This window comes from Centruroides vittatus, unplaced genomic scaffold (assembly GCF_030686945.1).
Source record: "Centruroides vittatus isolate TY-2023 unplaced genomic scaffold, ASM3068694v2 contig_900, whole genome shotgun sequence".
Lineage (NCBI taxonomy): Eukaryota > Metazoa > Arthropoda > Arachnida > Scorpiones > Buthidae > Centruroides > Centruroides vittatus.
Window position 1 is genome coordinate 1,485,537 of NW_027122591.1, and position 14,586 is coordinate 1,500,122.

Sequence of the window (14,586 nt, forward strand, 5' to 3'; positions counted from 1 at the left end):
TAAAAAAAATCTTTTAGAAATGCTAGTATAGATAGGGCTTAATTGTTTTGGGTGTACTATAGATTACTCCCTATGGAATTTCAGGACTTTGATTATATATTTGAACTCAGGGGACCGAGACGAGTTCAACGGTACCCTATTTTTGGACCGGAGACGAAAAATAAAAAAGTTATCACACTTTTTAAGTTACCATACTTTTTTAATGCTCTCATGAAGACGGCACCATAGTTGCTAGTACTGTCATCTTGCGGTAAAGTCTGCAAACCATGACGTCGGACTACGGTCATCTCCAGTAGGGTTAAACACGCGATACGAGAGCGGAGAGAGCGACGCGACTTCCGATCATAGCGCGATCGCCATTTCGGTTAATGTTACTTATGGCAACGAACATGGCGGCCCGACTGACCTCTCGTATGGGCGCCACCACACGCCGCCATGTGCTAAACTAGTGATCGATTCACGGTAGTTCTTGAACAAAGTAAAAAAAGGGGGAAACGTCTACTAAAGGCAATTTTAACGGCAAGCGACGGACTCCCAATCGCGATAGCGAGGCCGACTTAGCGGAGAGCGTCGCGACTCCCTATCATCGCACGATCGCCGAAAAAAGTATGATAACTTTATTTTTCGTCTCCGGTCCAAAAGTAGAGTATCGTTGAACTCGTCTCGGTCCTTTGAGTTCAGATATATACCCAAACACACGAAATTCCATAGGGAGTAATCTATATTATACCCATTGTTTTTATGTGATGATAAGGTATTTGTACAATCTGTTGTAAAAATATAAACCACGGGGAAGTACAGTACATTCTCGTAAATATCGCGTTTATAGAAAAATTAATAGAATTGGTTCTGTTTATTTGGTTACGGCAATGCGACACGCGAGCGATGTCAAGGAGGATGCATCCGGAGAGACTTTTATGTAAAGTTGGCTTATATTTAGGTGTTGTTAACGTGAAGAAAACCCAGAAAACTTCACGGGCCAGTCCGTTGGCCATGCGCAAACCCACGACCGACTACCGGTGTTCGGTGGTTTAATCCACTCTGTTACTGGAAGGTAGTTACTGGGCCGCAATTTGAAAATATTGTAGATCTATAAATTCCCACTGTCTGTCCTTCCTTAATTCGAGAAAGGAGTAAGATAGATGAAAGTCGAGGCAAAAGAACGGAAAGGATAAGAGCACGAGGCCCAGATTAACTATATACGAACTTCCGATGCAAACCGAAAGTCACGGTATTTCAATTCAAAAATTTTCCCCCAAACGGAGTTTGATACGTAACGGGTACAACTGTATTGCTAACAAGAAAAGTATGATGTACTGTACAGGGACAAACCACTACTACACTCCATGCAGGCAAGTTCTACGTGCTACTTGTCGCAGTAATTAAGTGAATATAATATAGCGAACGAACAAACAAATATCCTCATTTATATATATATATATATATATATATATATATATATATATCCTGGATAGGTCCTTTCCCTTATCACCCGGTCGAATCCATTGTAGATTTCGCCGAATCCAGATGTAGTATGATTAACAAGACCTTAGAGTCCACACAGGACAGTCAAAAAACTAAAAAAATCATAAATGATGATTATCTATCGAATGCAATAACAGTAAGTTTAGCTGAAAGAACCTTAATTGAGAAATAAAAATTTCAAATAATGAATAGTACAAAACGTTTTTATTATTGCAATGGATTCTTATAGAAGTTTTTTGCCAGCGATGACTCGCGTTTTTGTGATTTGCTTGCTTTTTAAGCTAATTTCGACAACCGCTTTACCCAGTCTAAGGACGAGACATTCGGGTTCATTCGAGTACTTCCGAAGACAAGGCAAAAATAATTTTTTTTTTTTTTTTAACTCTTTCCGCCCTGTGGGCACTAAGAGGGCCTCTTTTAGTAGGCCCATTATGGGTTCGGCCAGGCCCACAATGGGGCGACCGGGTGGTGAGGGACGGGGCCCGACATATCCGAACGGACCACCCCACGAAAAATTCCTGGGGATTATTCGACCCGTTCGGATTCGATCCCGGGTCCCCCAGAGCGGTAGGCTGCCACCTTTACCGCTCGGCCATCCGGCCGCTGAGGCAAAAATAAAATTACTACGTTCGGTGGGAAAGAGAATCCACATGGATTTGGTATATTTTCTAAAGAAACTAACTGCAATGACAATTATTTGAAATTTTTATATCTGTTATTACATCGTACGACTAAAGAAAATACAATACCTCAATTGGACTTTCGATTGAATTCAAGAAATCCAAAGATATACGAAATCAGTCGTGGAGACAAATTGAGAAATGGACTTATATATTCGTATCAGTCCACGAAAGTCTCCAAGAGTTCAGTCGGTCCTTATATAATGAAGCCAAAGACAACTATTTGGAATTCTTGTATCAACTATTCCATCGTTCTACTAAAGCCGATATCGGAAATTTGACATTTTCAACACAATCGCGACACCGATTCAACGAAATTCCAAAAACTACGGCCACGCCGGATAGATCGACAAATAGGATCATTTCAATCTCTAATTATCGGCAGAGAGTAAAGACAGAAAGAAGACTAAGAGAAGACCTCGCTGAGAAAAATAGCAGCTACGAGCTCCTGACGATCGTACCCGATATCATAATTAAATCGAATATATCACTTCACGAAATTAACCGAAAAATTAGACGGCCGGATGGCCGAGCGGTAAAGGTGGCAGCCTACCGCTCTGGGGACCCGGGATCGAATCCGAGCGAGTCGAATAATCCCCAGGAATTTTTCGGGGGTGGTCCGTTCGGATATGTCGGGCCCCGTCCCTCACCACCCGGTCGCCCCATTGTGGGCCTGGCCGAACCCATAATGGGCCTACTAAAAGAGGCCCTCTTAGTGCCCACAGGGCGGAAAGAGTTTAAAAAAAAACCGAAAAATTGACTTATTAATGGCGACGATGGTATTTATTTTGTTGTCGTAGTTTGTGTTGTACTGATTCCTCTGTTATGCAAGCCCGGTTGATTGAAGAAAGTCAGAAGTACCACTGCTAATTTTACTCTTAAAGCAGAAAGGATTCGTGCCGTAAAAGTCAAATTTCATCGATCGAAAATGATGATTGCATTTGATTTCTTGTTTCAAGTATTATATTTTCACATTTTATAACAAATAAATAAATGAATATTGAACTTAATGTAACGAGACAGAAAACTCAAATATTATTAACTCTACCTCGTGGGCGCTAAGAGGGCTTATTACATACCCATGGTAGTTTCTGGATGCCATAGTGTGGGACCTTGATAACGTAACTTGGGATTTTTATCAGGAGTATAAAAACAATTGTAGATTTAATTAACACTCGAGAGCCTTAACTGGTTTAAAAACCTGAAGAAGACCGGAGTACGGTCGAAAGCGTTTGTTTTCTATTAAATGTGTTATTACTGGATTTTTAAGGCTCTTGAGTGTTAATTGTATGCATTCCAGTATTTATATAAGTTGTTTATTCAATTGTAGATTTATTTTATTATGGTCAAAATGAATAAATATCGTATTCAATTAAACTAGTGATTCGATGATACCAGTAAATCACAAATCCAAATTTTTATTGTCAAGATAAAGGGATAACGCATCAACTTTTAATTTCGTACACGCAAGCCTGGGCCATCGAGAGCTTGTATAAGGTCCGAGGTAGAGCGGCTCCCTTTTGCTCATTTACGAGCTCCTCTAGTTCTTTAATGGGTCCTTTTTACCATAATCTATTCTTTTAACATAAAATACGTAGAATGCTTTTTTTAAATAAAAAAATCAGTCTTAAACAATTTTATTTACTCTTTATTAAATATAACATTAATTTATAGGAGTTCTAAATTTTCTCCCAGTCCTGGAAAAATCCCCAGCTCTTCCCCCTCGATGGCTTTGCCTCCAGAGATTATATTTATCTTTGAATTATTCATTATGTAAATATAATCAGTTAATTCCGTTGATTCATCAATAGAAATCCATCAACTAAGTAGTTCTGTCAATCGATGAAGTCGTGTTTGACTATACTACAGAATTTAATGTCTAGGAAACGTCGCAGAAATAGCTTGCAAGTAGGCGCCAAACATCCTAGACATGGCACTAATATTTCTACATTCGAAATATATTCCGACGTCGAGGAAATCTCTCGAGAACTCGGAAGAATTTTTTCAATGTACTTTCGGATGAATCAAATTCTCTTTTGAGAAAAACAAACGGCAGATTTATTATTTTTTCTGATGTTAAATTACGGTTTGGGAAAAAAATATTAGCGCGGTTGAGGCCGAAGTTTTAAACGCGAAAACGGGTACGTCGGACGTTCGGCGCCGCTTTCCTGTAAGCCTAGAAGTTTGACAATGGCGTTTGGAAAGTCAGTGGAATCGTGCTCGACATTCCAAAGGCCGTTGTCAAACTTCTAGGCTTACAGGAAAGCGGCGCCGAACGTCCGACGTACACGTTTTCGCGTTTAAAACTTCGGCCTCAACCTCGCTATTATTATGTAATTTTTCGCGTAGAAAATATGCGTATGCATCCGAAGAAACATTTATACAGAAAAATTCTTTATTCACATTAGCTAAATTTTAGCTACATCACATTCGGCAAGCTTAACATACAGCATCAGAATTACATAATTTATGAGGTGACCGATTTAAAATGACATTCTGGAGATCCAATGCCTGAATTAAATACAGATAAATACAACCGAATAACGAAAATGGCAGTTTTACAAAAGACAGACCAGATATTCGACAGATGATCCGGACGATTGTGTTTAGAACAGTCCATGAAATCCGAAATGTGACAGAATAAATACTACATTCTGGGCTTTTGATTTTTCAAATTTAATTTATAATATATAATCAAACAAAACCCGATAGCTAGCGACATTGATACAAAGGACACCAACGCGATTCTTGCCTCCAATCATAAATAATTTGGCATTTTGCAAAAGCTTAAAAAATCTCGGTGAATATTTTTAATTCTTTCGTTTATGGATATGATTGGTGAGAATGGAACTTGCAGTTGGAATCTGTAAATACAATAAAAGGTAAGCAAATTATCTAACTTTTTCTTTACATATTTTACAAGTAGAATATTTCTTACTCTCCAACTTCTGTCGTTCGTTAAAATATGAGTGAGTTACTTCATGCTTCGGCTTCGGATAATATATTTATCGAGGCGATTGCCTTACTCTCACCCGCTTCGTTCTTTACACATACTGTGTACTGGCCGACATCCGTAGATACGGTGGATGGGATGCTGAGAGATATTTTGTTCTTTTCCTTAGAAAATTTATATCTTGGACTAGAAGTATCTAAAGCTTTTCCATCTTTAAGCCATTCCACTGAAATTAAATCTTAAGTTTCGTTATAATATTCAAAGAGCAAACATTGGTTGTTAATATAAAAGGAATTTTTAGATTCCTCAAGCAATCGTAACTTATCGCCATCTTTAAATTTAAAAAAGTTACTATCTTACCCGATTTGGCAGCCTTTGCTGTGACGGCCGTTAATGTGGCAGCTTCTCCTTTAGCAACGGTTATTGACTGGGGATAAGTAGAAAACCTGGGACCTTTTGGTTCTTCTCCGGGTACTAAAATAAAAAATTAAATTATTAAAAGCAATTATATATATATATAACGTGATCGTAATTAAGAGCCGGAGAGAACAGAAGGTTAATCATCTCCAATTAAAAAAGACCAAGAGATTAAAATTGTGTGTAAAGCCATTTACCACGTATTATAAAAATGGGATTTTATTTAAAAAATAATTATTAATCTTTGACCTCTATCCCTTTTGTCTTTTTATAGTTTGAAAAAACTGTAAATGCTAATAACGAGTAAAACAGTCATTAAGTCCGACCCTACTGGAGATATAATGACCCCCAATATCTCCAGTAGGGAGCCTTTAGCCACCAAAATTTATTAGTATTGCCCTTAATAAACAAACCTCCCTGAAAAATTTCAGAAATTTTCGGCAAAAAGCACGGAAATTATTAAGCTTCAAAGAGGGTGAACAAAATCGTGTCCCCCCCACACATACTAACATCCATACACCCCGCATTTCTAGACGTTTCAAGGTGTCCTAAGTCCAAAAATGTAAAAATCTGGGGGAGGGGGTCATTTTTTACCGGATGGCCATACTTTCCCTCTGTTATAACAATCGGAAAAGTAAAAATTATCCTACAAAGTTTCAAAATTTTTGGTTCATCCAATTCCAAAAAATAATGGAAAACAGAAGCCAACACACAGAGTGAGTGTGTTTTTTTCCTATATTTTTGGGTTCCTTCGGTGCCAAAACTTCGAAGGGGGATCAAAATTTGCTGGATCATCATACTTTCCTTATATTACACTCTCTAACAGCAGGAAAGTAACAGTTTCAAGTGTCTCAAAATGTTGAAATGTCCTCCCACCAAGCCTGGAAACAAGCCAAAATTACAATTGCCACAGGTAAGTTCTGTCAATAGTTGCACCGAAACTAACTTTAGTAGAGTTTGCCATATCTAATTTGAAGGGAACATTAAAGTTTAATTAATTAAGTCATTAACTGTGGTAATTATAGATTTAGTGTGAAGTTGATGTTAATCATATTATCCATTCATAATGATTAACAAATTATTAAGTTTATTATATTCTTTTCTACATAAGTTCTATATCGATTCTTATTTAATATGTTTCTATCACATAATTTAATTTGCTATTAAACAACAAGCAAAAAACAAACTTGAATCATTTAAAACATGATTTTATATTCATCATTACATTCATTTTGATTTTTTATGAGATCAAGCTATACTGAGAATTGTTTTAAATTTTTCTAAATTTTTTATTTGCATAACAATTTGTGTGCAATCACACAATAATGTGACTTTTTAATCTGCTAAATCTGCAATTACAATTTGATTAATTATATTTTATTTAAAAAAAAGGTGCACACTTACCACTGACATCTAACATACAAGTTGTGAAAGCTTCTGCTTCGTTATCAAATGCATCGCAAGTGTAGCTGCCGGTGTCTTCGGGATAAATTTCTGGTATTATGAGTTCGTACACGTCGCCTTCGTTCTTATATTGGAAATCTTTGCTGGACTTGATTTCTTTATCGTCGTGCAGCCACACTACTTCAAACTTAGGCGGACCTGTGTTAAAAATAATCATCATCACTCTTTTATCTCTTTTCATATACTAAGCATTACTTAAGTGATAATAAATTATTGAATTTATTAAAAATGATGTTACAGAAAATACCTTTGATCCTACATCTGAGTGTAACGGCACTACCGTCTTGAATAGCTTGACTCGTTAGGTGTTCTACTACTCGGAGAGGTCCCTCGCTCTTCTTTTCTGTTTTTCCAGCTTTCTTGTCCATTGCTATGTTGTAATAATAATAATAATAATAATTTATTATAAGTAACACAAAATTATTGTATAGAAAAATAATAATAATTTATACTTACGTAATATAGTAATTTTACACTTGCTAGAAACTTCTCCTAGACTGTTTCTGGCTTTACACGTGTATTCTCCTGCATCCTCGGGATAAACTTCGGCAATAATCAGCATTGCTTCTTTGTTTTTGTATTTCAAATTCATAATTTCAGAAGAATGTAATGTCTGTTTTAATAAAAAATTAAAACTTTTTACTTATCTAATAAACAAAATTTCATAATCAAAAAAAAAGTGAGAATGAATTTATTGATGTAAAATATATTAGACAGGATCCTGGTTAATATGGCCTTTTTGAAGTGGTTCCCATCAAGTTATCTGCATGATTCCAACGTGTCTTCCAGAATTGTCTGAAGTGTTGGGCCATCTTCTGATGTCGTCTTCAGAACTGTCTCTGACTTCTTGAGAGTAATTGTTGATGAGCTGAAACTCTGGCCCTGCAGCTCCTTTTCAGACAAGGCAACAAAAAAAAAAAGTTACATGGAGCAATATCTAGGCCAGTGGTTCTCAATCTTTTTGTAGTCGAGGAACACTAAGCTTTCACATTGTTTTCCGCGGAACACTTACAATACAACAGCTTTAAAGCAGTGGTGGCAAACCTTTTTGAAATCAAGTGCACTCGGTCTAGTAGATGACGACATTAGTGTTTGCTAATTAAATTCTCATACAAAAATTATTTTACATTGTATTGATTTTATTTGCAACACTTTTTAACTGTATATTTGTTTTTACGCAGAACACTTAAATTGGCGTCACGAAGCACTCGTGTGCCGCAGAGCACGGATTGAGAACCACTGATTTAGGCCGTACAGAGAATGCAGCACACATTTGATGTTTTGTCAGGCCAAATATTGGACAAAAAATGTTGGCAACATGAGGGCTTGCATTATCATGGTTTAGATGCCAACCAATTAATGCAGCTCAAGGCTTTTTAATTAGATGTGTTTGGCCAGAATCTTCAAAACTATCACATGATAATGCCCAGTAACTGTGATATGCTGGGCACTTCGTGTCGGTAAACCCTTCAATGTTTAGTCAAAGAAGGAAATCACTGTTACCTTTTCCATAGACCAAACAACCTTGACCTTCTTTGGCCATGGGATACGGTATATGTATCAGGCTATCAAACATCGAATGTTTACCTACCCTCTCTACTGTCCAGACCTTGCCGTGTGACTTTTTTATTCCCTGATCTAAAATTAGAGCTGAAAGGCCAGTGTTTTAACTCATCAATGGCCATTCTGAAGAGGTTAGAGGTGATTCTGAATATGATGTTAAATGATAGGTTCCAGCAAGTATTCAAGGACTAGCAGACACATTGGGCCAAGTGCTTACAACTTAATAAGGCCTTTTTCAACCTGGACTCTGCCCTAATGTATTTTGTGAGTAATACATTCTCATTCTTTCTTGACTTGCTCTAATAGTAATAGGAATCAGAGAGAAGAAATCCAAATTTGTAAGTTATATTTAGAAAAGAGGGGAAAAAAATTCAAACAAGAATTTTGTAGATTATTTGAATATGAAAGAAATTAAATGTATTTTTGAAAACAAACTAATATATTTTCTAAATATTTTAGAACACTATTTTGAATTTGAAATAATGTGCAATATTAATAACTATAACATTCTATATAATTTTGTTTGGCATACATTTGAACCAATGTACAGGGTTAGTGAGAAATTCCCTCTTCACAGAGCTCTGGAGAGCGTTCTACTGCTCAAAATGAGACAAAATTTGGACTACAGATAATCCAAATGATGTGCTTGGCATTTCTTAAATAAAAATAATAATACAAAAACCGTCGATAGGTGGCACTAGAGTACATAGAAACATTGAATATGCATGCACATATAAATGTTGAATATGTAGCACTAAATCTGCTTAATATGGCCTCCTCCATTTTGAACAATGTGCTCTAATTGCAAAACCATACTAAGACAGCATATCACAGATGCATGGGTAATCAGTCATTATTTTCCTACAGCATGGCTTACTCGCTCACCGGACATCACCCCTTGCGACTTTTGGTTATGGGGTTTCCTGAAGGATAGCGACTACTGTAGAAGACCTGCATCTGTGTTAGATCTGAAGGACAGCATTCAGCACCATGTTCTGGATATTCCCACAGACTCACTGTGTTCGTCTGCGGAAAATATGGTTTTGTGATTAGAGCACACTGTTCAAAATGGAGGAGGACATATTAAGCAATTTTAGTGCAACATTTATAAGTGCATGCATATTCAATATTTCTGTGTTCTCCAGTGCCACCTATCAACAGTTTTTGTACTTTTTTTTTTTTTTTTTTTAAGAAATGTCAAGCACATTATTTGGATTATCTGCAAATTTTGTCTCATTTCGAACAGTAGAACGCACTCCAGAGCTCTCTGAAGTGGGAAACTTATTTTTCACTAACCCTGTATATCAAAAAAGTACCATATTTACTCACATATAAGACAAGGATTTTATCCATTTTTCACTGCTTCAAAAATCCAGGTTGTCTTATTTGTGCAAGCGAAGGATTTTTTTTTGTTTTGTATAACTTTTGTAAACTGTATATTTGCATTTATTACCAAATTCTCACTTTCTGGTGTTTAAAAACAAAGGTATTTTATCTGGGTCATTTGAATCGTTCTTGCATATTGTCAGGACTAAAGATGAATAGCAATAGGAAAGCTTTTGAATTGAATTCCAAAATTACATGGGAGCCCAATATAAGTTTTAATTCATTCCCAAGTGAAAACAGATGATTATTTAGAATTCAGAATTCGAAGAAACTCATAAATGTAATCGACGAAGAGTGAATTTGACTGTTAAGAATTGGCAACAAAGGTTCTCAATTGTCCAGTTTTACGTGAACAAATTATGTTGTCGATTTTACAAGATTTTTGTGGACAACGTGTGCATTTACATGCATTTGATATTTTACTCATGTTTAAACGAAATAAAATTAGAATTGTATTAATAAATCTAATTTTCTTTGTTTTGTTCTTTAAAGTCAAACCTCGTCCTATATGTGAAGTTGTCTGATATTCGAGTAAATACGGTAATTCTTGTAAAAAAAATTTTTAGATATTGTCTTATGTGATGATATAAATTATCAATAGTTTTGTTCTTTAATGAGTCAAATCTATCCATTATTTATTTTCAAAATCATTTAAATATATTTTTCAAAGTTTACTGACAATATTAATACATATCATAGGCATTTTTCCACTCAAACATATACGTTGATCATTGCCAAATTATTATTTTTGAAAACAAATTTTCAAATATTAAAAAGTTTACCTTTCCGTCTTTAAACCACTCTACTTTAGGCTCTGGATCGCCATCAATTATGCATTTTAAGATCATGGTTTCTCCATCTTTAATATTTTGATTCTTTAATAATTCTTTGAAGGATGGTGGTGTCATTGGTGTGTCTTCCGGAACTAAAAGTTATTTTGTGAAATATTAATTCTCATAATAGCTTTGAACATCAATATAAAATACTAACTTACTTTCTAATTCTTTAGTAGCTGTTCGAGATCGTGTTGGACTGGTACCCTCTTTTTTACCATAGGGTTTTTGTACTCGTTTTGTCGTTTCTGGAACCGAAAGCCTGGAAGCTGCACTACTTAAAGTACTGCTGACATAGTCACTGCTTGTTTTCTTCGTACTGCTGGAATACTTCTGGTCAGAAGAAGAATATGAATGTGAATATTCAGATTTACTGGAATATGGTGAAGGTGAATAATCTCTCTTGTAGATATCTGTGACACTGGAGAAAGGTTGTCTTGTCGGAGTAGAAACCCTCAATGGTGATCCCATTATGACTGGTGATTGTAGTGCTGCACTTTTATGATCTGAATTTTTTAATATTCAACATAAATATAACAATAGACCATATCCTAAATTTATTAAATCTTATTTGAAATTAGCTCACCTTCTACAATAACAAAGCAACTAGTTTCATCATCTCCTAGTGTATTTGAAGCTCTGCATGTATATTTTCCTGCATCATCAGCAGAACAGGCTGCAATTTCTAATATAGCAACACCATCTGAATATCCCATACTGCATTCATATTTATTTACTTCTCTTCCATTTTTATACCATTTAATCTATAATGAAATATTAATAGAAGCATTATTTTATGAAGATATATTAAAACTATCATTTACACAACAATTATATATAAATTCAATCGTGAAGAATCTGAAGTGTAGTGTCACTTTATAATGGATTTATCATACAGAAGACTTGGAGACAACAGGAATAAATCTAGACTTTATTGGTATAAGTGTTACGAAAATGCAAACTTCGGGTGACAAACCCCTCATCAATTGAATTCTCTTAGGTTTACCTGTGTTCTGTAGACATGTTAGGTGTACAATTTATAACACATTTTTATTTTTCTTAAATGTAAATTACATTGGTAAGCTTCTCACACTAAGTGAAAGGCTTACCAATGTAATTTACACAGGTAAACCTAAGAGAATTGAACTGACGAACCCAAAATGCATTTTTTAACTTAGGAATAAAATTAGAGACTTCATTGGTATGTCATCTCCAAGTATTCTGTAAGATAAGCCCTTAAAAAGCAATACTACAGATCCTTCAATATTGATATTAAATGGAACAAGAAGCTTGAATATCAACAAATTGGATCTTGTTTGTGAAAAATCAAGTTTTATATATTGAAATAAATAGGGTGAAGCAGAACTTCCCTCTCCATACATATTAGCGAGGTTGAGGCCAAAGCTTTAAATGCGAAAATGTGTACGTTGGATGTTCAGCGCCGCTTTCCTGTAAGCCTAGAAATTTAACAATGGCATTTGGAAAGTCAGTGGAATCGTGCTCGACATTCCAAAGGCCATTGTCAAACTTTTAGCCTTACAGGAAAGCAGCGCTGAATGTCCAACGTACATGTTTTCATGTTTAAAACTTCGGCCTCAACCTCGCCAATATATAATGGTGGACATAATGTATTCATTATGTACCCTTTTGGTGTGTTTTACACATACACACTCTAGGGCAGGGGTGGCCAACTTTTGTGCACATAAGATCTACTTTTTATTGGAAAAATGTGTTGCGATTGACTTGTTGTCATAGGCATAGTCTAAGTGGGGAGGGGGAAGTGTGAAATACATACTATGTTTATACACTGTTTCAGTACGAAGCAGGGGCAGACTGGCCTTAAAATTTTTGTGTGGAAAAAATCATTACCGGCCCAGCCAATAAATAAAAAAAAATGACTTTTTTCTATTTATATTTAAATACAGTATATTTAAAATACAACATTGACAAAAATTGCAATAAGCACAAGTCTAGAACATTAATTTTTTATTTAGAAGTTTGCTTTGTTGAGCAATAATATTAATGACATCATCAGAATCTATTTCATTTAAAATATCCTTCTCCGTTGACATTAACACGAAAGCTTCTAGATTTTCTTGCGAGATAATTAAGTATCTCGCAAAATTCATTAAGATTAAGCTTAATGAATTTTAACGTAGAAAAGCTCCGTTCACAGGACACTTGTGTTACAGACATAGAGAGTAAAAATTTGTATGCCTGACCAAGTATAAAATAAGTTTAACACGTTATATCCGAATAATATATTATAACAACAAATAGGACAATTTTTGCAAGCTTTGCAGTAAGAGGATGAAATCGAATCTTTAATCATTTTCTACTTGATCATCAGTAGAATGTTCATTTTTGTTTAATTTTATAAAAGTTTCACTGACATTTTCCTTTAAAATATCCCACGACGATTTAAAATGTTGCAGTTCTGAAATAATATTGAGTTGCTTCTGGATTAAACTGTATTAAAATACTGCTTAATTTTTGAAATGCATTCTCAGGAATATTTTCAGAAAAATTTTTTGGATCCAAACATGCCAAGTCGTTATAAAGTAATTGGTTTTTTGTAAACGATTTTCCATGCTTTGAAATGCAGTATCTAGTATGTGATTGTAATTACTTATTTCATACCTCATGAATGAATCTCTTACCGGTAAATCACAAATATTTATTCATATATTCATAAATTAACACAGGTATACTGGAATTGATGCGAATGTAACATATCAGATATATGTCATCGAACTTTTATTGTACAAAACCACCTGCGAACCTCAAAGTCAGTCCAGCATCGAAAGTAATGCGAAGTTGAAACGTTCTCATAAGTGGTATTTGTATTTATTACTGACCAGTTCTAAGTCTGAATTGTTTTTAAAATATTAATAATTTTCAAGTTCAAACATTTTAAATTTTAATTTTGTAAATTAATAGTAACGTTATTATTACACAGAAATTCTAACTTGGATATTTAAAATTCGAAATTCCACATTAAAGATTCTATTTCCGTAAAATTTCAAATATAAAACGATAAAGGGCTACACATATATCTATATTACACCTAAAAATTGAAATTTATCTTACTTAACGAAAAAAAATAAATGAATTTTTTTAAAAATAAAACCGAACAAAACGGTATATTATGTACTGTACATATTTAGAAAAACGGCCCAAATTGTATACGGCCCGTGTGGAATTTTCCACATATTCCACATGGCCAGTCCCGCCCCTGGTACGAAGTGCACTCACTGCTTATGAGTCGAGTCATGACTGCATGCATACAGTTGCGTTCGGTTACAAATATAATACATTAAGTCAAGACATCGCTAGCGATCGACCAAAATTGGCTTGGCGATCGACTTGTTGGCCACCCCTGCTCTAGGGGATATGTGTTTTAATAATAAACCCCCTAGCTTTAATCAAAGAAATCTTGTAATTCCATGAAATATAATTTAAATAAGACATTTAAATAATTATCAAGTACAAGTCTTATATGGATGAAGTTTTAACAAATTAAACTGTTTTATTCAGATGATTGAGAATATGGCAGAAAATTTAGTCAAATTCTGATAACGTGGATTCAAATGTTAATATAGTTTTAAGTGAAACATTACCTCGGGAGTGGGTTTTCCAGTGAGGCAACAGAGTAATTTAACACCAATACCAGACTGGATGACTCGAGGTCTTAAGAGGAAAGTAAAATTGGGTGGAGAATCTTTTGGTTCTTCCCAAGGTTTGAAATAAAGTGGTTCTTGTCTTTTCCTAAAATTTTAAAAGTGATTAATTTTAAAAATGATAG

General features: G+C 34.9%; 1 protein-coding gene across 2 annotated transcripts in view; it reads right to left on the reverse strand.

Moving 5' to 3' along the window:
* Positions 1 to 4,542: 4,542 nt before the first annotated feature.
* Positions 4,543 to 14,586, reverse strand: part of LOC136984037 (twitchin-like) — a 185,768-nt gene continuing 175,724 nt past the window's right edge. For both annotated transcript variants that reach the window (XM_067280951.1, XM_067280952.1), the window contains 10 exons: positions 14,402 to 14,549; positions 11,368 to 11,545; positions 10,943 to 11,287; positions 10,731 to 10,873; positions 7,456 to 7,612; positions 7,247 to 7,369; positions 6,940 to 7,137; positions 5,479 to 5,592; positions 5,104 to 5,344; positions 4,543 to 5,029 (listed from right to left, as the gene is read on the reverse strand). In XM_067280951.1, coding sequence (XP_067137052.1) covers positions 5,145 to 5,344; positions 5,479 to 5,592; positions 6,940 to 7,137; positions 7,247 to 7,369; positions 7,456 to 7,612; positions 10,731 to 10,873; positions 10,943 to 11,287; positions 11,368 to 11,545; positions 14,402 to 14,549 — 1,606 coding nt within the window. In that variant the 3' untranslated portion in view covers positions 4,543 to 5,029; positions 5,104 to 5,144. The remainder of the gene's footprint in view (positions 5,030 to 5,103; positions 5,345 to 5,478; positions 5,593 to 6,939; positions 7,138 to 7,246; positions 7,370 to 7,455; positions 7,613 to 10,730; positions 10,874 to 10,942; positions 11,288 to 11,367; positions 11,546 to 14,401; positions 14,550 to 14,586) is intronic.